Raw genomic sequence first — 23,633 nt, 5'->3', positions numbered from 1 at the left:
CTTTCCCCCTTAACCAGTCAATAAGGTTGTATACAGTAGGGTGCATGCACACTCCCTTTCCCCCTTAACCAGTCAATAAGGTTGTATACAGTAGGGTGCATGCACACACTCTCTCCCCTCCTACCTCATAGTTCATAGTGTAGCTCTTTAGAGTCACGTTGCTGTCCTCTAGACAGTCTGTTACCGTATCAAACTGCTGGGGCAGAGGCAGTGTGTGACACATCAGCTATGTGTGTGTGTGTGTGTGAGTTTGCAGTGCGTGTCAACTTAAGAGGAGGATACATACATACGGGTCATAACGGTGTTGAGTCACACACGTATTAATAACATGTAGAACAGGGATCATCAACTAGATTCAGCCGCAGGGCAATTTTTTTCTTGAGCGGAAGATCAGGGGGCCGGAACCTAATTACAATTTGCACACTGCAAATTGACCACAAGAAGCCCAAGCAGATATAATACTTGACTAAAACATCATCATTTCAAACCTTCCATTTGAATATGATCACATGTCTCTCTATTATGTGTGGGAATATTTAGGAACAGATTTCCAAAAATAAAAATCACTTGGAGCTGATTTCCCAGTGTTTTTAGTCTTTTATGCCCAACAACAAAACATTATTAAAAAAAAAAATGATATATATATATTTTGGTAACACTTTACTTGACACCCAGCGTCAGCACATGTTATAATATGGTCATAACCATGTCACAACAGCTGACATAACGTGTCATAACCTTTTATAATATGGTCATAACACTGTCATTACCCATATATTTAGACCAGCTGTGACATATAATGTGTTATTTTAGGGCTGGTTATGACACCTACAAAACCTACCACACAAGGCAAAACATTCCATTACACCATAGCCCACAGTATGTTTGTTATGGATACATTTATTTAAATTGACCATATTAAATTATCATTGTAATTGTGCACACGTTGATGTCAGACATGCACCTACTCCAATGCTCTGTTGCTGATGACTGGGATAAATGCAGGAGCAGATTTCAGGAACATAAATGTGGGTTTTGACACTCTTATGTAGGTGTCATATCCAGCCATGAAATAACGCAATTTATGTCACAATAGGTGTAAATATGTGGGCCATGACAGTGTTATGACCATATTATGACAGGTTATGCCAAGTTATGTCAGCGGTTATGACATATTATGACATGGTTATTATGACTGTGTCATAACATGGTATGACACTGGCTGTCAAGTAAAGTGTTACCAGTTTTTTTGGGCTCAGAAAACTTGGAGGGCCAATTAAAATCACCCGTGGGATGCCAGTTGGGGAACCCTGATGTAGAAGCACACACGTGTTATTAGCATGTTGAGGCATACGTGTGTGGACAGAGACATATACAGACAGAGAGACAGGCTTACTGCAACAGTGGAGAGGTCAGTGAGGAGGAGAGTACTGGCGTGATGTTTAGAACACATGTCAGAATACGGCCTCTGAGAGGGAGGAGACAAGAGGAGGGGGAGGAGACAAGAGGAGGGGGAGGAGACAAGAGGAGGGGGAGGAGAGGAGAACAGAAAGGACAAGTAGGAAAGAGAGGGCAAGGAGGAAGAACGGGAAGAAAAAGAGGAAGGCAAGAAGGAAATGGAATACAGAAAATAATGACAGAATATAAAAAGAAGGAAACTGAAATCGTCTGAAGCAAATGTACAATTAGTTGTCAATGTCTTTACACACATTATTACTGTAATTTACGGACTATTAAGCGCACCTGAATATAAGCCGCACCCACTGAATTAAAAAATATATACACTGCTCAAAAAAATAAAGGGAACACTTAAACAACACAATGTAACTCCAAGTCAATCACACTTCTGTGAAATCAAACTGTCCACTTAGGAAGCAACACTGATTAACAATAAATTTCACATGCTGTTGTGCAAATGGAATAGACAACAGGTGGAAATTATAGGCAATTAGCAAGACACCCCCAATAAAGGAGTGGTTCTGCAGTGGTGACCACAGACCACTTCTCAGTTCCTATGCTTCCTGGCTGATGTTTTGGTCACTTTTGAATGCTGGCGGTGCTTTCACTCTAGTGAAAGCATGAGACGGAGTCTACAACCCACACAAGTGGCTCAGGTAGTGCAGCTCATCCAGGATGGCACATCAATGCGAGCTGTGGCAAGAAGGTTTGCTGTGTCTGCCAGCGTAGTGTCCAGAGCATGGAGGCGCTACCAGGAGACAGGCCAGTACATCAGGAGACGTGGAGGAGGCCGTAGGAGGGCAACAACCCAGCAGCAGGACCGCTACCTCCGCCTTTGTGCAAGGAGGAGCAGGAGGAGCACTGCCAGAGCCCTGCAAAATGACCTCCAGCAGGCCAAAAATGTGCATGTGTCTGCTCAAACAGTCAGAAACAGACTCCATGAGGGTGGTATGAGGGCCCGACGTCCACAGGTGGGGGTTGTGCTTACAGCGCTACACCGTGCAGGACGTTTGGCATTTGCCAGAGAAATCCAAGATTGTCAAATTCGCCACTGGCGCCCTGTGCTCTTCACAGATGAAGCAGGTTCACACTGAGCACATGTGACAGAGTCTGGAGACGCCGTGGAGAACGTTCTGCTGCCTGCAACATCCTCCAGCATGACCGTTTTGGCGGTGGGTCAGTCATGGTGTGGGGTGGCATTTCTTTGGGGGGCCACACAGCCCTCCATGTGCTCGCCAGAGGTAGCCTGACTGCCATTAGGTTCCGAGATGAGATCCTCAGACCCCTTGTGATATCATATGCTGGTGCGGTTGGCCCTGGGTTCCTCCTAATGCAAGACAATGCTAGACCTCATGTGGCTGGAGTGTGTCAGCAGTTCCTGCAAGAGGAAGGCATTGATGCTATGGACTGGCCCGCCCGTTCCCCAGTCCTGAATCCAATTGAGCACATCTGGGACATCATGTCTCGCTCCATCCACCAACGCCACGTTGCACCACAGACTGTCCAGGAGTTGGCGGATGCTTTAGTCCAGGTCTTGGAGGAGATCCCTCAGGAGACCATCCGCCACCTCATCAGGAGCATGCCCAGGCGTTGTAGGGAGGTCATACAGGCACGTGGAGGCCACATGCACTACTGAGCCTCATTTTGACTTGTTTTAAGGACATTACATCAAAGTTGGATCAGCCTGTAGTGTGGTTTTCCACTTTAATTTTGAGTGTGACTCCAAATCCAGACCTCCATGGGTTGATAAATTGGATTTCCATAGATTATTTTTGTGTGATTTTGTTGTCAGCACATTCAACTATGTAAAGAAAAAAAGTATTTAATAAGATTATTTAATTCATTCAGATCTAGGATGTGTTATTTTAGTGTTCCCTTTATTTTTTGAGCAGTATATTATTTTGAACATAAATAAGCCGCACATGTCTATAAGCCGCAGGTGCCTACCGGTACATTGAAACAAATGAACTTTACACAGGCTTCAACGAAACACAGCTTGTAACAAAAATAAATAGGCTTTAACGAAACACGGCTTGTAACAAAAATAAATAGGCTTTAACGAAACACGGCTTGTAACAAAAAATAAAAAATTAGCAGTAAGCTTTAGTTGTCTTTTTGCACTGAGTCAATTCCTCACGCTGCTGTTTCCAACGTCTTATCATCGACTCATTAAGACCAAGCTCCCGTGCAGCAGCTCTATTTCCTTTTCCAACAGCCAGATCAATCGCCTTCAACTTGAAAGCTGCATCATATGCAATTCTCCGTGTCTTTGCCATGATGAGGGTGACAAAATGACTACCGTAATCAGAATGATGGGAAGTTTGAGAGCGCTCGATTTAATCTAAACAGTAAACAAAAAAGTTGTTTGACCTTAACCCGTTTGGCAATTTCATTGTTCTAATGAAAGCTTCATGCCGCCAAAAAACTGAGCACGTCACAGAATGTGTTTTTTTGGAGAAAATAAATTAAAAGCGGGAAAAATCCATATATTAGCCGCATCATTGTTTAAGCCGTGAGGTTCAAAGCCTGGGAAAAAAGTTGCGGCTTATAGTCCGGAATTTACGGTACACATACAGAAAAAGGATTCAGGCATTTCAGAACCACAAGAGAGCACCTCTGCTCGTACATGATAACTGGGATGTCATCGCCCTCTAGTGGGAATGAGGCTGCCTGTTCACAAATCTTCAGTATAAGAAGAGTGTATATACTTAATTTAAAACATATGGACAGGTATTAGCAATGACAATATAGAACCATAACCACATTGCTAATACGTATTCAATCCTTTAAGGTCTACACAAAGTACCTAGCGTTACGGATAGGGGGCGTTTAGAATTGGGTCTCTCTTACCATGTAAGCGTCTCCTCCCGCCTGGCTCCTCTTCTGCAGGGGGACGAGAGGGGGGCGTTCTCTAATGAAGGGTTCTTTCCTCAGGGCCCTCCTCAGCACCAGGCCCAGCAGCACAGCCAGGACCAGGAGACCCAGAAAGACTAGCAGCAGGATGAACCACATCTCAGAGTAGACTGGAGCTCCCTGGGTCCCCACACCCTGCTTCCCTCCTGGGGTGGGCTCCACCGGACCTGGGAAGAGAGAGTGTGGAGGTGTGCAGCTTAGAGTAGGAATCTGATACACCCAAAGCCCACTTGCAGAGGTAGAAGGGTTAGCATAGAGCAGTGGTCACCAACCTTTCTGAGTCAAGATCACGTTCCAAAAAGTCCAAAAGCAAACCAAGATTTACTGCTCAGATGTGCAACATTAACCTCATAAAAACAGTTCTGTTGGAATGAGGTTTGTGCAGTAGGTGTAATACATTATCACAGCATATTCATTATATGCTTGACCTGCCAATATTGTTCTTCTCAGACCATATTATATTTCAAAACTCGAGCTTTGATAACAAAATAAATCAGTTGGTGTAGCACTTGCGAAGCACAGCTGAGGATACATTTAAATAATTAGCTTTTTTATTTTATTGGACTGATGTGTGTGTGAGAGAGAGAGAGAGAGAGAGAGAGAGATGCCTCTCACGAGATATATGCTCTCTCCATTCCTCCGGTGAGAGGGGACACCGTCTTCCACCTGATGGCCAAAATCGAGTCGCACAACGTTATTTCTGCCTTATGCACAAATTCATGTTGTTCCTATGACCAGAGAAAGTGAAATATTCCTTGCAATTAAAATAGACACAGAGAGCTGCTAATAATAAAAACGCAGGGCTGTCGATACACCTGGCTACTCATCATTGCAGCTGCAGCACTGGTTGAAGCACAAGTGGTTTAGCTCTGCTGGTACGCTGGGTAGGCGGAGTTTGTCCCTTCAAACTAATTCAGTGGTTCAAAATGGCAACACTGTGCCTACCAAGTGCACCAACAGCGCAAGAACAAAAATAGGAACGCAAGGCTTTATTGTTGGCGAAGATCGTCGACCAATCGATTGCGAATGACCAGTTGGTGACGCATGGCATAGAGTTTGTGTGTGTGTGTGTGTGTGTGTGTGTGTGTGTGTGTGTGTGTGTGTGTGCGCTGTCTCACTCATGCCTGTAGCAGGACTGTATCTGATGATAGGGGTGCTGGCACTGCCAATGTCTGTAGTACAGGTCACCTGGAGGGGAGAGGGCTGAGGGAGGGAGGGAGGGAGGGAGGGAGGGAGGGAGGGAGGGAGGGAGGGAGGGAGGGAGGGAGGGAGGGAGGGAGGGAGGGAGGGAGGGAGGGGAGAGAGATCTTTAAGAGTAGTAGGTAGAGTAGTGTTACAAAAACACTCATCTTCAGAAGTAATCAGATGGAAAGATATTGCTCATAGAGGGACTGGGTATCTGTGAGGTGTCTGTCTGTCTGTCTGTCTGTCTGTCTGTCTGTCTGTCTGTCTGTCTGTCTGTCTGTCTGTCTGTCTGTCTGTCTGTCTGTCTGTCTGTCTGTCTGTCTGTCTGTCTGTCTGTGTGTGTGTGTGTGTGTGTGTGTGTGTTGTCTCACTCTTCTCTGAGATGCGGGGTATATAGAGGTAGCTGTGGAAGCCAATGTAGACTCTCAGGTTGTTGTCTGTCAGAGAGTAGTCTCTCAGAAGACCGTTCAGAGAGAAAGAGGCACTCCAGTCCAGCCACACCAGAGTCAGGTTACTGTACACCTCAAATGGAGAGATATACTGAGGAGCTGGAGAAGAGAGGGAGAGAAAGAGAGGGAGAGTTAGTGTAGTAACAGTAGTCCAGTTGGAGGCGGTACTACCCATGTTGTTATAACAGGGCTAGGGCTAGAGGTCAGGGGTTAGATGTCAGGGCTAGATGTCTTACCCTCAGTGAGTGTAGTAACAGTAGTCCAGTTGGAGGCGGTACTACCCATGTTGTTATAACAGGTAGCTCTGAGCTGGTAGTTGGAGTAGGGCTGCAGACCTGTTACGTTGTAGTTCCTGCCCCTCCCGAAGAACCGCGTTTCTATTGGTCCCTCCACACAGAGCGGTGGGACTGGCTGGGGAGGCTGGGGGCAGGAGGAACGAACATGCACCTCACAACTAGAGAGCGAGAGAGAGAGAGAGAGAGAGAGAGAGAGAGAGAGAGAGAGAGAGAGAGAGAGAGAGAGAGAGAGAGAGAGAGAGAGAGAGAGAGAGAGAGAGAGAGAGAGAGAGAGAGAGAGAGAGAGAGAGAGAGAGAGAGAGAGAGAGAGAGAGAGAGAGAGAGAGAGAGAGAGAGAGAGAGAGAGAGAGAGAGAGAGAGAGAGAGAGAGAGAGAGAGAGAGAGAGAGAGAGAGAGAGAGAGAAGGGAAAAGAGCAGAGTGAAAGAGGAAGCAGAGGTGTTAATAAATATATATATTCTACCGTTCAAACGTTTGGGGTCACTAAGAAAGGTCCTTGTTTTTGAAAGAAAAGCTATTTTTTTGTCCATTAAAATAAAATAGATCAGAAATACAGTGTAGACATTGCTAATGTTGTAAATGACTATTGTAGCTGGACACTTTGAATGGAATATCTACATAGGCGTACAGAGGCCCATTATCAGCAACCATCACTCCTGTGTTCCAATGGCACGTTGTGTTAGCGAATCCAAGTTTATAATTTTAAAAGGCTAATTGATCATTAGAAAACCCTTTCGCAATTATGTTAGCACAGCTGAAAACTGTTGTCCTGATTAAAGAAGCAATACAGCATTTGTGGGTTCGATTACTGGCTCAAAATAGCCAGAAACAAAGACCTTTCTTCTGAAACTTGTCAGTCTAGTCTTGTTCTGAGAAATGAAGGCTATTCCATGTGAGAAATTGCCAAGAAACTGAAGATCTCATACAACGCTGTGTACTACTCCCTTCACAGAACAGCGCAAACTGGTGCTAACCAGAATAGAGAGAGGAGTGGGAGGCCCCGGTGCACAGCTGAGCAAGAGGACAAGTACATTAGAGTGACTAGTTTGAGAAACAGACGCCTCACAAGTCCTCAACTGGCAGCTTCATTAAATAGTACACGCAAAACACCAGTCTCAACGTCAACAGTGAAGAGGCGACTCCGAGTTCCTCTGTCCAGTGTCTGTGTTCTTTTTCCCATCTTCATTTTTTATTTTTATTGGCCAGTCTGAGATATGGCTTTTTCTTTGCAACTGTGAGATGCAGAATAGGTGAAAGGGAACTCCGCATGTTTGGTTCCCACCGTGAAGCATGGAGGAGGAGGTGTGATGGTGTGGGGGTGCTTTGCTGGTGACAGTGTCAGGGATTTATTTAGAATTCAAGGCACACTTAACCAGCATGGCTACCACAGCAATACGCCATCCCAACTGGTTTGCGCTTAGTGGGACTATCATTTGATTTTCAACAGGAAAATGACCCAACACTCCTCCAGGTTGTGTAAGGGCTGTTTGACCAAGGAGATTGGTGGAGTGCTGCATCAGATGACCTGGCCTCCACAATCACCCAACCTCAACTCAGTTGAGATGGTTTGGGATGAGTTGGACCGCAGAGGGAAAGAAAAGCAGCCAACAAGTGCTCAGCATATGTGGGAACTCTTTCAAGACTGTAAGAAAAGCATTCCAGGTCAAGCTGGTTAAGAGAATGCCAAGAGTGCAAAGCTGTCATCAATGCAAAGGGTGGCGCTACCTTGAAGAATCTCAAATATAAAATATATTTTGATTTGTTTAACACTTGTTTGGTTGTTACATGATTCCATATGTGTTATTTCATCGTTTTGATGTCTTCTCTATTATTCTACAATGTAGAAAATAGTCAAAATAAAGAAAAATCATGGAATGAGTAGGTGCGTTCAAACTTTTGACTGGTACTGTATGTGTTTGTGTTTCTCCCTCTACCTCTCTATGAGTCCGTTGGGGGCGAGCGGTTCGTCCCACTCCACCTGTACTGAGCGTGATGTCAGAGCCACTGGGCGAGGGGATGGCTGCTGTGCTGGGGGGGAGGCCTGGGTGCGCAGCTCACTCATGGGGCCCTGGCTGCAGCACTGGTAGCAGGTACAGGCCTCTACTCCTACCCAGTACTGAGTGTATGGACTCAGACCATGGAGGGTCTGCTGACGAGATGTCCCCTCTGACAGCTGAGAGAGAGACAGAGAGAGAGCCATAGAGAGATTGTCACAGAAAAGTTATCTCTTCGGTGTGTGCTTGTGTGTTACCCGTGTATGTGTGTGTGTTACTAGTACGTGTGTGTCTCAATAGTGTTTGTTACCAGAGTATGTGTGTGTTACCAGACTGTGTGTATGATACCAGATTGTGTGTGTGTGTTACCAGAGTGTGTGTGTTACCAGTGTGTGTGTAGCGTTGGGGCCCTGTGAGAACACCCTGTAGAGGCTGACGATGCCATTGGGCCTTGTGGGGGGGCGGATGTCAACAACAGCCGAGGTTGCTAAGATACGCAGGAAGGTTGGTGGGCCAACACCCTCAGGAGGGGCGGGACCTGTTCTCCCATTGGCCCATTGGCTTCCTGAACGACCAACAGAATTCACCACCCAAACCTGTCAATAAAAAAATAAATAACACAACTTTAGGATTATGTTACGTTTATGACAAGATGTTATCATCGTACAAAATCAAAGCAGTGGTCACTAACCCAGCAGGCTTTTGTTCCAGCACTAACACACTAAACACTTGTACTAACACAATTGCTAATCTGAAAAAACTGGGAAAAGTCCCCTTGCTGCTCATTCATGAGGCTGTATCGGGAGTCCTCCATCAATGTACCTGACTAGGTCTAAGAGTTAGTCCCCTGTCTGTGTGAGTCTACTCCCATCGCTGTCACCTGACTAAAAGAGTCCACTTCAGTCACTGTACCTTTTTTTGTTGTGTGTTTTTGTGTGTGTGTGTGTGTGTGTGTGTGTGTGTGTGTGTGTGTGTGTGTGTGTGTGTGTGTGTGTGTGTGTGTGTGTGTGTGTGTGTGTGTGTGTGTGTGTGTGTGTGTGTGTGTGTGTGTGTGTGTGAGAGAGAAGAAGGCAGATGTTTTTTGCTTTGTTTGTAACTTATTTTTTACTCATTTTGTACATAATGTTGCCGCTACCGTCTCTTTTGACCGAAAATAACTTTGAGACGTCAGGACTGCGATTATTCACCATGGACTAGCAGAATCCTTTTTCTTCTTTCACAACTCTGATGAGCCCGACGCGAAGGGTACACTGCTTCCTCGGGAACAGGCCCCGATCACTGAGATATGCGTGAAGAGGAGGAGGAGAAAGAGGGGCCGAAGGTCGGGCTGCCTTCTGAGAATTCGTAGGTGATTGAATAAGCCCCCACTTCCCTCCATTCTGCTAGAAAATGTGCAATCGTTGGAGAATAAAATCATCGAGTTACGCGGAAGATTAAACTACCAATGGGACATTAAAAATTGTAACATCTCATGCTTCGCGGAGTCGTGGCTGAACGCCGACAATATGAACATACAGCTGGTTATATGATGTACCGGCGGGATAGAACAGCGGCGTCTAGTAAGACAAGGGGACAAGGGTCTATGTATTTTTGTAAACAACAGCTGGTGCATGATATCTAAGGAAGTCTCGAGCTATTGCTCACCTGAAGTAGAGTATCTCATGATAAGCTGTAGACCACACTACCTACCAAGAGAGTTTTCATCTGTATACTTTGTAGCTGTTTACAGACCACCACAGTCCGAGCCTGGCACTAAGTCCGCACTCAATGAGCTGTATTCCACCATAAGCAAACAAGAAAACGCTCACCCAGAGGCGGTGCTCCTAGTAGCCGGGGACTTTAATGCAGGGAAACTTAAATCAGTTTTACCAAATTAATATCAGCATGTTAAATGTGCAACCAGAGGAAAAAATCTCTGGACCACCTTTACTCCACACACTGTCACGTCCTGACCAGTATAAGGGGTTATTGGTTATTGTAGTTTGGTCAGGACGTGGCAGGGGGTATTTGTTTTATGTGGTTCGGGGTTTAATGGGATATGTATTTATGTAAGAGGGGTGTTTGATTTATGTGTTCCGGGGTTTTTGGGTAATGTTCTTGTTTTGTATTTCTATGGTTTTCTATGTTGTGTATTTCTTTGTGTTGGCCTGGTATGGCTCTCAATCAGGAACAGCTGTACATCGTTGTTGCTGATTGAGAGTCATACTTAGGTAGCCCTGTTTCGCCTGTCCCTTTGTGGGAAGTTGTTTTTGCATAGCTGTGTGTATAGCCTGCAAGAATGTTTTGCTGTCGTGCGTTTTTCTTGTTTTTGTGTTCTCGTCAAATAAAAGTTTAAGATGAGCACTCAACCCGCTGTGCCTTGGTCTACTCCCTTCGACGGCCGTTAGAGATGCATACAACGCTCTCCCTCGCCCTCCATTTGGCAAATCTGACCATAATGCTATCCTCTTGATTCCTGCTTACAAGCTAAAATTAAACAGGAAGCACCAGTGACTATATCAATAAAAAAGTGGTCAGAGGAAGCAGATGCTAAGCTACAGGACTGTTTTGCTAGCACAGACTGGAATATGTTCCGTGATTCCTCCAATGGCATTGAGGAGTATACCACCTCAGTCATTGGCTTCATCAATAAGTGAATCGATGACGTCATCCCCACAGTGACCGTACATACATAACCCATACAGAAGCCATGGATTACAGGCAACATCCGCACTGAGCTAAAGGCTAGAGCTGCCGCTTTCAAGGAGCGGGAAATCACGCTATGTCCTCCAACGAATCATCAAACAGGCAAAGCGTCAATACAGAACTAAGATCGAATCGTACTACACCGGCTCCGACGCTCGTCGGATGTGGCAGGGCTTGCAAACCATTACAGACTACAAAGGGAAGCACATCCGAGAGCTGCCCAGTGACACGAGCCTACCAGACGAGCTACACTACTTCTATGCTTGCTCCAAGGCAAATAACACTGAAACATGCATGAGAGCACCAGCTGTTCCAGAAGACTGTGTGATCACCCTCTCCACAGCCAATTTGGGTAAGACCTTTAAACAGGTCAACATTCACAAGGCCAGATGGATTACCAGGACGTGTACTGCGAGCATGAGTTGACCAACTGCCAAGTGTCTTCACTGACATTTTCAACCTCTCCCTGTCCAAGTCTGTAATACCAACATGTTTTAAGCAGACCACCATAGTTCCTATGCCCAAGAACACTAAAGTAACCTGCCTAAATGACTACCGACCCGTAGTACGCACGTATGTAGCCATGAAGTGCTTTGAAAGGCTGGTCATGGCTCACATCAACACCATCATCCCAGAAACCCTAGACCCACTCCAATTTGCATACCGCCCCAACAGATCCACAGATGATACAATCTCTATTGCACTCCACACTGCCCTTTCCCACCTGGACAAAATGAACACCTATGTGAGAATGCTATTCATTGACTACAGCTCAGCGTTCAACACCATAGTGCCCTCAAAGCTCATCAATAAGCTAAGGACTAAACACCTCCCTCTGCAACTGCATCCTGGACTTCCTGACGGGCCATCCCCAGGTGGTAAGGGTAGGTAATAACACATCCGCCACGCTGATCCTCAACACAGGGGCCCCTCAGGGGTGCATGCTCAGTCCCCTCCTGAACTCCCTCTTCACCCATGACTGCATGACCATCATTAAGTTTGCTGATGACACAACAGTGGTAGGCCTGATCACCGACAACAACGAGACAGCCTATAGGGAGGAGGTCAGAGACCTGGCCGTGTCGTGCCAGTACAACAACCTCTCTCTCAACTTGACCAAGACAAAGGACATGATTGTGGACTACAGGAAAAAGAGGACCCAGCACGCCCCCATTCTCGAGAGAGCTTCAAGTTCCTTGGTGTCCACATCACCAACAAACTAACATGGTCCAAGCCCACCAAGACAGTCGTGACGAGGGCACAACAAAACCTATTTCCCCTTAGGAGACTGAAAAGATTTGTTGGCATGGGTCCTCAGATCCTCAAAAGGTTCTACAGCTGCACCATCGAGAGCATCCTGACTGGTTGCATCACTGCTGCACCCCCCCCCCTTTACACCTGTTGTCATCTATGCATAGTCACTTTAATAACTCTACCTACATGTACATACTACCTCAACTAACCGGTGCACTCACACATTGACTCTGTATCGGTACCGCCCTGCATATAGTCTCGCTATTGTTATTTTACTGCTGCTCTTTAATTATTTGTTACCTTTATTCCTTATTCTTATCCATATTTTTTTGAAACTGCATTGTTGGTCAGGGGCTCGTAAGTAAGCATTTCACTGTAAGGTCTACACCTGTTGTATTCGGCACATATGACTAATAAAATTTGATTTGATGTGAGTGTGTATGTGAGTGAGTGTATGTGTGAGTGTGTGTGTGTGAGTACATCTTTAGAATGCAGTGAGAGTGAGTGCCAGCTACAGGTGAACTGAGGAAGATGTCCACTGTCAACCCCTCACCTTCTCACTGGAGAACTGTCACACAGTGGGAGACAGGAGGAGGACAGAGAGGGAAGAAGGTTGAAATTGAGACAACGTGCAGAGAAATACAGTAATGAAGAGAGAGTGAGAGTAGGAGGTAACAGAATGGAGAAAGAGAGAGTGAGAGTAGGAGGTAACAGACGGGAGGAAGAGAGAGTGAGAGTAGGAGGTAACAGACGGGAGAAAGAGAGAGTGAGAGTAGGAGGTAACGAAGAGAGAGTGAGAGTAGGAGGTAATGACGGGAGGAAGAGGTACAAAGAGAGCGAAATAAGAAAGTGCTTCTCTCCATTGAACAAGCATTGCCCTTCACCAGTTTGCTGCCTCCTCCTGCTCTTAGAACCTAGAACCCCTAACCCAGACCACTGCAGGTGTCCATCCCCACACTCACACTCCCCATAGTCCCCCCACACTCACACGCCCCATAGTCCCCCCCACACTCACACGCCCCATAGTCCCCCCCACACTCACACGCCATAGTCCCCCCCACACTCACACGCCCCATACTCCCCCCACACTCACAAGCCCCATAGTCCCCCCCACACTCACTCGCCCCATAGTCCCCCCACACATTACTCGCCCCATAGTCCCCCACACTCACTCGCCCCATAGTCCCCACACACTCACACACCCCATAGTCCCCCCCACACTCACTCGCCCCATAGTCCCCCCACACTCACACTCCCCATAGTCCCCCCACACTCACACGCCCATAGTCCCCCCACACTCACACGCCATAGTCCCCCCCACACTCACACGCCCCATAGTCCCCCCACACTCACACGCCCCATAGTCCCCCCACACTCACACGCCCCATAGTCCCCCCACACTCACACGCCCCATAGTCCCCCCACACTCACACGCCCCATAGTCCCCCCACACTCACACGCCCCATAGTCCCCCCACACTCACACGCCCCATAGTCCCCCCCACACCTACATGCCCCATCGGCCCCCCACACTCACATGCCCCATAGTCCCCCCCACACTCACATGCCCCATAGTCCCCCCACACTCACACGCCCGTAGTCCCCACACTCACACGCCCGTAGTCCCCCCACACTCACACGCCCCATAGTCCCCCCACACTCACACGCCCCGTAGTCCCCCCCACAATCACACGCCCCATCGGCCCCCCACACTCACATGCCCCATAGTCCCCACCACACTCACACGCCCCATAGTCCCCACACTCACACGCCCCATAGTCCCCCCCACACTCACATGTCCCATAGTCCCCCCATACTTACACACCCCGTAGTCCCCCCACACTCACACGTCCCATAGTCCCCCCACACTCACACGCCCGTAGTCCCCCCCACACTCACACTCCCCATAGTCCCCCCACACTCACACGCCCCATAGTCCCCCCCACACTCACACGCCCCATAGTCCCCCCACACTCACACGCCATAGTCCCCCCACACTCACACGCCCCATACTCCCCTCACACTCACAAGCCCCATAGTCCCCCCCACACTCACTCGCCCCATAGTCCCCCCACACATTACTCGCCCCATAGTCCCCCACACTCACTCGCCCCATAGTCCCCACACACTCACACACCCCATAGTCCCCCCCACACTCACTCGCCCCATAGTCCCCCCACACTCACACGTCCCATAGTCCCCCACACTCACACGCCCCATAGTTCCCCCACGCCCCATAGTCCCCCCACACTCACACGCCCCATAGTCCCCCCCCACACTCACACGCCCCATAGTCCCCCCCACACTCACTCGCCCCATAGTCCCCCCACACTCACACGTCCCATAGTCCCCCCACACTCACACGCCCCATAGTTCCCCCACGCCCCATAGTCCCCCCACACTCACACGGCCCATAGTCCCCCCACACTCACACGCCCCATAGTCCCCCCCACACTCACACGCCCCATAGTCCTCCCACGCCCCATAGTCCCCCCCACGCCCCATAGTCCCCCCCACACTCACACGCCCCATCGTCCCCCCACACTCACATGCCCCATAGTCCACCCCACACTCACACGCCCCATAGTCCACCCCACACTCACAGGCCCCGTAGTCCCCCCCACACTCACACGCCCCACAGTCCACCCCACACTCACACGCCCGTAGTCCCCCCACACTCACACGTCCCGTAGTCCCCCCACACTCACACGCCCCATAGTCCCCTCACACTCACACGCCCCATAGTTCCCCCACGCCCCATAGTCCCCCCCACGCCCCATAGTCCCCCCACACTCACACGCCCCATAGTCCCCCCACACCCCATAGTCCCCCCTCCACACACACCAGGCTAATCTTGTTTCCCAGGCAGTGTTAGTGTAATTACAGGGGAACACAGCTCAGGGTCAGGCAGGTGGAGATTTGCATGGGTAAGTCATTTGCAGATTGTCAGGATCAGTGGAGGTGGCAGATGGATGCGGTGGTGGAGAGGGTTAAATTAGCCTCAATAATAGCCAATTACCCCGTGATCAATCAGGATGATAGATCTGAGATGAGATGCAGGCGGACTGAGAGAGTAGAGGAGCACACGCATTCAGATTCCCACACACACTGTTCCTGCGTGTCAGAATCCAGGGGGGAGAGAGGAGATGAGGGGGGGTCAGCCAAAAGTCATCCTGTCACCTAGATGGAGAAAAGGTCAAGAGGGTGGTGGCGGGGATTTGTGTGTTTGTGTGTGTGTCTGACTTGGGGATGAAGTTTCTGTGACAACTTAACATACAAAACTTGACACACTGTGTTGTGGTCACTTTCTTTAGTTACAGGTAGTGTAGTCTGGCGTTGCCATACCGATGAAGCCTGGTTCTTGACGAGGCTACAGGTAGTGTAGTCTGGCGTTGCCATACCGATGAAGCCTGGTTCTTGACGAGGTTACAGGTAGTGTAGTCTGGCGTTGCCATACCGATGAAGCCTGGTTCTTGACGAGGTTACAGGTAGTGTAGTCTGGCGTTGCCATACCGATGAAGCCTGGTTCTTGACGAGGCTACAGGTAGTGTAGTCTGGCGTTGCCATACCGATGAAGCCTGGTTCTTGACGAGGTTACAGGTAGTGTAGTCTGGCGTTGCCATACCGATGAAGCCTGGTTCTTGATGAGGCTACAGGTAGTGTAACGCGCATCCAACAGTTCTCACCGGTGTAGTGTGTTTTCACACTGTTTAGATATCATACAGTATCATGCAACCAGATTTGAATGTAGCAACTTCTCTGCCACTGTTTACATTTACATTTAAGTCATTTAGCAGACGCTCTTATCCAGAGTGACTTACAAATTGGTGCATTCACCTTATGATATCCAGTGGAACAACTACTTTACAATAGTGTGTCTTCGTTAGGCTATTTCTCCCTAGATACAGAAAGGAGATGTCTAGCATTTAGAGATATATCTCTGTGTGTCTTGTAGGAGTTACAGACATGTTATGGCTTCCACACCATGTGCATACTGAGATATCTAGTCCAGGCTATTAGAAAGGGAAAAAAAGATGGCATTTTAGGGGCCGTGGCAACAAAAATCTACCCAAGCTGCGTGGACTCGCTCTGAGACCTCTGATTGGTCATCTGAGCCGCACCGCCGCGGTCCGAATACTCGGATTGGCTGACTGAACGGTATCATCATCATGGAGACAAGGGTCGGAGGGTAAGTTGGGTGAAAGTGGGCGGTAATTAAAGGCTGGCATAAACCTGTCAATAAAACATGATGACCTGGGCCAATTAAACTAATTTGATCTCCCTCTGTACTGTGGTGGGACTTTGTCCTTCCTTGTGTTGCTGGGGAGAAATGACCCCTCCTACTCTGTCTCCTCATTCATGTGATGAATGGGGATAACCCACAAACAGTGTTCGTACATAAACACTATAGGCTAGTAGTCAAACACACAACATAAACTTTAGAAGCACCCCCAATCTCTCTCACCTCCGGTTAGCGTATCTCCTCACGTATATAGCCCCCCCCAAAACTCCCTTGGGGACCCACACCCGACATTTAAAAGGTCTTTCCGATACATGTCCGTATCCGGGAGGGCGGGGTAAACAGCTAATTCGATTGGCCGGATGGTAATGACGGGGGCTCTTGCCTGCCACTGATTAATGGCTCTGTCACCCACCTGTCATCTATCAGCCCCAACTCCCCCTGTCATAAATTACGGCTGGTAAATAAGACGGAACAATCAGGCAAACTCAATCAATTAGAACGTGGCTCTGCCCTCGGCTAACGTGGCTGACAGGCAGGATGCTAATGTTATTGTGCTCTAAAGGGTAGCCTGTCAATTAGCGACAACACGCAAACTACCACATTAATATGGACTAGCATTACAACACCTGTCTGAGTGGGGCTGAGTGGGGTTAGGGAAGGGGGAGGGGTGTGTGTGTTAGTGGTGGGCTGGAACAAAAACATACACAATGCAGACTGTGGTTCCTCACCCCTGTGTTAGCCAGAATATGTACCTACCTGGTACTGGTAGTCAGTGTAGGGCAGGAGACCGGCATCACGGCACGTTGTGGAATCATTCCTATATACCAGCGCTGCTGCACTCCCGCTAACCTCAGTGTTCTGACCCAGTCTCCTATAGACCTCATAGTGTAGGACTCTACCATTGGGCTGGGCCGGGGGGGGCCAAGAGAGCAGAAAGACGGTCTGTAGGCCCCTGGTGTCTCTCTGTAGCTCCAGCAGCGGAATGGACTGGCCAGTAGGAGGAGACTCTAGTGTCAGCACTGAGACCCAGTCACTGGAGGCACAGCCCAGCTCTGTACACGCCTCCACTCTCACCTCGTACCTGATAGACACACAGATACACACAGATATACACACAGTTTTTCACACAGGTCTGTCAACACACACTTAATATCATATACAGTATGTATTATATCTCAATGTTGTCATTATTACAATATTACACATATTTCTACCTAAATGTCATTCTGTCTTTTCCGTGCTTTAGAAGAGAGAGAAAGGGGAAAGAAAACATGGAGAGAAAGAGAGGCAGAGGGAGGGAGAGATAGAAGTACAACAGAGAGAGAGGAGTAGAATAGACAGGTCATCTGAGAGGAGGAGTGGTGATTTGTAGATGATAAAGATAATGAGCTTTTATTATCTGTCTCTTATCAGTACCTTACACACACACACACACACACACGCACACACACACACACACACACACACACACACACACACACACACACACACACACACACACACACACACACACACACACACACACACACACAGGAACATACCACCCCCTCACACACACACAGAAACACACACACACACACACACACACACACACACACACACACACACACACACACACACACACACACACACACACACACACACACACACACACACACACACACACACACACACACACACACAGGAACACGCACACCCTCACACACACACTGTCACACAGGAACACACAGTCTGACTGACTGCCTTTGTCTGGGACAGAGAGATGGAGACGTGACCACTGCCTCAAGGTTGACTCCCTCTCTCCATCGCTCTCCCTCTCTCCCTCCCTAGCTCCCTCCATCTCTATCCCTCTCTCTCTGGATGCTGTCCCTTGGGCCCCTCTCTATTGTCTGTCTCTGTCACTCTCTTTCTCTCCTTCCCTCTTTTCTCCATAACTTTCTTTATCTTTATCTTTCTCCTTAATTTACTCATTCACTGCTCTCTCTTTGTATCTCTCTCTCTCTCTCGCTCTCTCTCTCTCTCTCTCTCTCTCTCTCTCTCTCTCTCTCTCTCTCTCTCTCTCTCTTTCTCTCAATTTAATTCAATTCAATTCAAGGGGCTTTATTGGCATGGGAAACATATGTTTACATTGCCAACGCAAGTGAAGTAGATAATAAACAAAAGTGAAATAAACAATAAAAATGAACAGTAAAGATTACACTCACAGAAGTTCCAAAAGAATAAAGACATTTCAAATGTCGTATTATGTCTATATACAGTGTTGTAATGATGCGCAAATAGTTACAGTACAAAAGGGAACATAAATAAACATAAATATGGGTTGTATTTACAATTGTGTTTGTTTTTCTTGTAGAAACAGGTCACAAATCTTGCTGCTGTGATGTCACACTGTGGCATTTCATCAAAATTGGGTATGTTTTCGAATTCCTTGTGGATCTGTGTGAAGTTTGGGAATCACTTCCCATTAGGTGGTTCTAGAATTAAATGTCTCTTTTCTGGATTTTGATAATTAGTGGGCATTGGCTTTATTCTGCATTATTTGGTGTTTTACGTTTACACAGAGGATATTTTATGCAGAATTCTGCATGCAGAGTCTCAATTTGTCTCTCTGTATCTCTATCTTTCTCTGTATCTCTCTCTCTCTGTATTTCTCTCTCTCTGTATTTCTCTCTCTGTACCTCTCTTTCTCTCTCTGTATCTCTCTCTCTCTCTCTCTCTCTGTAGCTCTCTATCTCTCTCTCTCGTGATTGTGTTTTGTCTCCACAGTCGCTAAATAGTGTCAATAAAGGGTTTATAAAAATAAAACATCTCTGTTGCTCTCTACCCCCCTCCTCACACACACACACACTCTCTGTACCTGTGGCTAGAGGGTAGAGGTCAGGGGTTCGTTAGTGACTGACCTGTGGTAGGGTGTGAGCTGCTTCAGTATGATGGAGCGTCCGGAGAAGGCGCTGTGTTCTGGGTCATACAGGAAGCTGTGGGTTGAGGGCAGAGTCGGGTCTCTCTGGTACACCGTGTAGCTGACGATCACCCCGTTAGGTCTCGCTGGGGGCTCCCAGTCCACCCTCAGCTTCACAACAAGCACAACATTACACATCTCATATACCAATGACAATAGTATTAACAATGTGAGTAGAAGTGGCAGAATTGAAACTACAGTAGGATCTCAGACACATGAACATGTATTAGGAATGGAGGGCGCTCTGAACACTGAAATATTTGTCACTTTGAAATGTGCTTAAAAAAATATGATTAGCGTATTTACATGTATTGTACTACTCCCACTCCTCTTACTGACCTGCCGTGGCCCCAGAGGCTGCAGTGTGGGAGGCCCAACACCAGAGGGAGCTGACGGGTGAGTCCTGGCCTTGGCCACAGAGCTGGTCACTGCTCCCCGACTGTTGTTGGCCGTTACGCTGTAACCGTACTCCACGCTCGGCAACAGCGTGAAGTCATGGTAACGCGTTTCCATCCCGACGTAAATGACCTGGCCATCCCGGCGGAGCTCGTAACCTGTGACGATACCGTTGGGGAGCTTCGGTGCACCCCATGTGATTTCGAGAGACTCTGGGCCGGTGACTTTGAGGGAGGGGGGATTTAGCCCACGAGGGGGGGCCTCAAGGGTTTGGGCCTTGATAGGGGTGCTGGGGGTACAACCCCCGTTGGTACAAGCCAATAGGACGAGGTGGTAGAGTGTGTGCGGCCGCAGCTCTGACATCACCACAGACAAGCCACTCCCACGGTAAACCTCCTTTCCGTTGGCCTCCAGCATGTACTGTGTCACCTCCCCATTCTGTATTAATGGAACGGTCCAGGACACGTTGATATTATCGGCTGTGATGCTGGTTATGGTGGGAAAGTCCACTGCAGCGGGGGGGGCCTCCAGTGTCTTTACCTGTGTTTCAGGACTAGTAACACAGCCCTCAGCAGTACAGGCTGTAATAGCATATCTATAGGAGGTGAAGGCAGACAGGTCCTCGTCTGTGTAGTTGAAAACACTGGGGTCAAAACTAAACGAGAAACTTACGTTGTCTCTCTGGATCCTATAAGACAGAAGCACCCCGTTACTCTCCAGTGGGGGGGTCCATGACACCAGGAGCTCATAGGGGTTCCCCTCCACGTGGACAACCGAGGGGGGTGTTAGGCCATGCGGGGGGGCCTGTCTGGTTGTCACGGTAACCCAGGGGCTGTCTGTATGTCCGGCGGGGTTGTGGACGCGGATGCTGAACTGATATTGTGTCCAGGGCCGCAGCCCCGTCACAGTGTGGGAGAAACTAGAAGCCTGAGTGGAACTCTCACGGAACAGTACCTGACAGAAAAATATCCACAGCTAATGATGATCATATAACTGAAATAGACAGGTTAAGATTGTGACAAAAGATGAAATTAACACTGATGAGTAGGACCAGGACTATACCAGTACCCCAATATCTTTTCCATGGCAAAAATGAAAACACAAAGCAGACTAAACTCTTTGGTCCTTTAAAAACCTGCTGTATGTAACATATTGTGTGCTATGGCTTGGAAATAAAAACATGTGACTCTGGATGACATCATAATGATGTTTGTTTCCAACATTAGGCCTGTTTTCATAAAGAAGTTAAATCCGCTTTATGTTTTTTTCCCCTGCCACAATACTAATGAGTATTGTGATACTGGCATCGTCCCAGCCCAACTGTTGACTAATCATTAGAACGTTTAGAACGTGCTGTGAAACTTTTACTGTCATTTCCAGGGACCACCCATACGTGGAATGTGTTCACGCATGACTGTAAGTTGCTTTGGATAAAAGCCTCTGCTAAATGGCATATATTATTGTATTATTATTAAATCTCTTTTTCTTATATTTAGTATACCGTCTTTTTCTGTATAAGGTAGAAGTATTACCATAGAGAAGCAAAGATAATCAAGATACACACCTTGGCCCTAGCTGTTTCCTCGTTGTTCCCCCTCCTCCCATCATCCAGACTCCGCCCCAGCAGGATGTACTCTCCTATTGGTCCGTTGGGATGAGTGGGCAGGCTCCAGGTGAGTTCTACACTGTGTGGGCCGATAGCGCTGGGTATGGGGGCGGGCTGGGCGCCCGGGGGGGCTGCTGCCGTGGTAACAGACTGGGGGGGGGTACGGGTGCAGCCTGCGGAGGTACAGGCCTCTAGAACCAGAGAGTAGAGGGAGAAGGGTTCTAATCGTCGGAACAGGAACTGGCGAGACAGACCACTGAACTCCAGGTTCCCCTCACTGTAGATGTTATAACTCTGGAGGAGAGAGATAGAGAGATGGGGAGTTCAGTGTGCGAGTGTGTTTACTGTGATGACCCCTTTGATATTTGTCTCTGTGTATGTGTGTAATGTGTGTGTGTGTGTGTGTGTGTGTGTGTGTGTGTCTGTGTACCGTGATAACCCTGTTGTGTGTGTGTGTGTGTCTGTGTGTACTGTGATAACCCCGTTGGGTGTGTGTCTGTCTCTGTGTGTACCGTGATAACCCCGTTGGGTGTGTGTCTGTCTCTGTGTGTACCGTGATAACCCCGTTGTGTGTGTGTGTCTGTGTACCGTGATAACCCCGTTGTGTGTGTGTGTGTGTGTGTGTCTGTGTGTACCGTGATAACCCCGTTGGGTGTGTGTGTGTCTGTGTACCGTGATAACCCCGTTGGGTGTGTGTCTGTCTCTGTGTGTACCGTAATAACCCCGTTGGGTGTGTGTCTGTCTCTGTGTGTACTGTGATAACCCCGTTGGGTGTGTGTCTGTCTCTGTGTGTACCGTGATAACCCCGTTGGGTGTGTGTGTGTCTGTGTACCGTGATAACCCCGTTGTGTGTGTGTCTGTCTCTGTGTGTACCGTGATAACCCCGTTGGGTGTGTGCCTGTCTCTGTGTGTACCGTGATAACCCCGTTGGGTGTATGAGGCGTGTCCCAGGTTAACAGAAGGGCCCGGCCCTGCTCTCTCTGCTCCAGACTGAAGTTAGCCAGGCCGGCAGGCGATGCCTCCAGGGTCCTAATGCTGACCCAGGGACTGGATACACTGCCTGCCCCGTTCACTGCTTCCACACGCACACTGTACACACTGAATGCCTCCAAGCCATACACACTGGACTGGAGAGCACTGCCCTGTGAGGGGCAGAAAGAGGGGGAGAGAGAGGGAAAAAGAGAGGGGGAGAGAGAGAAAGCGCGGTAGAGAGACCAGAAGAGACCAGGAGAGAGAGAGAGAGAGCGAGAGTGTGAGAGAGAGAGGGAGAGAGAGGGAGAGAGAGAGATAGAGAGAGAGTGAGTGAATCATACGCATGTACACATGGACTGATTTCACTCCAAAAACCAACCCATGAGATCTTTACAAAGAGCAGAATTCAGAGGGAATTACACCAGAAACCAGACAATAGAAACCTAACATGCTTATGGATTTGACACGGGGGCTGACATCAACATGCACACAAGGCTACATCTTGAACTAACAGCACACTCAAGTGACCAGCCGAGAGGGAGAGACAGACATGTAGGAAGACACACACAGGTCCCTAGGGGAGAGTTAGCTACAAAGCCCCTGAATACAGCCCTGGTATCAAACTGACACCACAGCAATATCCCACTGCACAGAGACAACACACAGCTCACTGTCAAGTCTCAGAGCAGGCTGCAACGCCAGGCTCCATTTTCTAATTGATTATCAAGTCCTGCTTGTGCTATGACAGGCACCAAGAGTGCTAGGGATGTGGAAGTGTGTTTTTTTTTAAATTTTAGGGTCCAGAATGTGGGTGTGTGTGAGAATGTGTGTGAGAGAGTGTGTGTGTGTGTGTGTGTGTGTGTGTGCATGTGTGCCAGAGGAGGCTGGTGGAAGGAGCAATAGGAGGACAGGCTCATTGTAATGGCTGGAATGGAATCAATGGAACGGAGTCAAACAGATCAAACACCTGGAAACCTCATGTTTAACTCCGTTCCATTGATTCCATTCCAGCCATTACAATGAGCCCGTCCTCCTATAGCTCCTCCCACCAGCCTCCTCTGGTGTGTGTGTGTGTGTATGTATTTGTGTGTGTGCATGTATGGGTGTGTGTGTACCATGATGAAAGCCTAGTCCCAATGCAGAATGCAGGGTGTTAGTCTCCTGGTGCAAAGGGATTCAGGTGAACCTTTGTCTCTGCTATAAGTTGATCTGAACCACTGAGCCAC

General features: G+C 48.2%; 1 protein-coding gene across 3 annotated transcripts in view; it reads right to left on the bottom strand.

Annotated features, from left to right (window-relative positions):
* ush2a (Usher syndrome 2A (autosomal recessive, mild)) overlaps positions 1–23,633 on the bottom strand; it is a 436,139-nt gene that overhangs the window by 895 nt on the left and 411,611 nt on the right. For 2 of the 3 annotated variants that reach the window (XM_045714834.1, XM_045714830.1), the window contains 12 exons: positions 22,350–22,577; positions 21,394–21,729; positions 19,773–20,783; positions 19,375–19,544; positions 17,231–17,555; positions 8,680–8,889; positions 8,234–8,472; positions 6,242–6,459; positions 5,928–6,104; positions 5,490–5,574; positions 4,309–4,538; positions 1,226–1,468 (listed from right to left, as the gene is read on the bottom strand). In XM_045714834.1, the coding sequence (XP_045570790.1) occupies positions 4,472–4,538; positions 5,490–5,574; positions 5,928–6,104; positions 6,242–6,459; positions 8,234–8,472; positions 8,680–8,889; positions 17,231–17,555; positions 19,375–19,544; positions 19,773–20,783; positions 21,394–21,729; positions 22,350–22,577 (3,066 nt within the window). In that variant the 3' untranslated portion in view covers positions 1,226–1,468; positions 4,309–4,471. Of the gene's footprint in view, positions 1–1,225; positions 1,469–4,308; positions 4,539–5,489; positions 5,575–5,927; positions 6,105–6,241; positions 6,460–8,233; positions 8,473–8,679; positions 8,890–17,230; positions 17,556–19,374; positions 19,545–19,772; positions 20,784–21,393; positions 21,730–22,349; positions 22,578–23,633 lie in introns of those variants that run through there. The other variant, XM_045714836.1, reaches the window with a different exon arrangement.

The sequence above is a fragment of the Salmo salar genome, chromosome ssa01 (assembly GCF_905237065.1).
Source record: "Salmo salar chromosome ssa01, Ssal_v3.1, whole genome shotgun sequence".
NCBI lineage: Eukaryota > Metazoa > Chordata > Actinopteri > Salmoniformes > Salmonidae > Salmo > Salmo salar.
The sequence above is the reverse complement of the archived record's forward strand: the minus strand, read 5'-3'. Positions and strand labels throughout refer to the sequence as shown.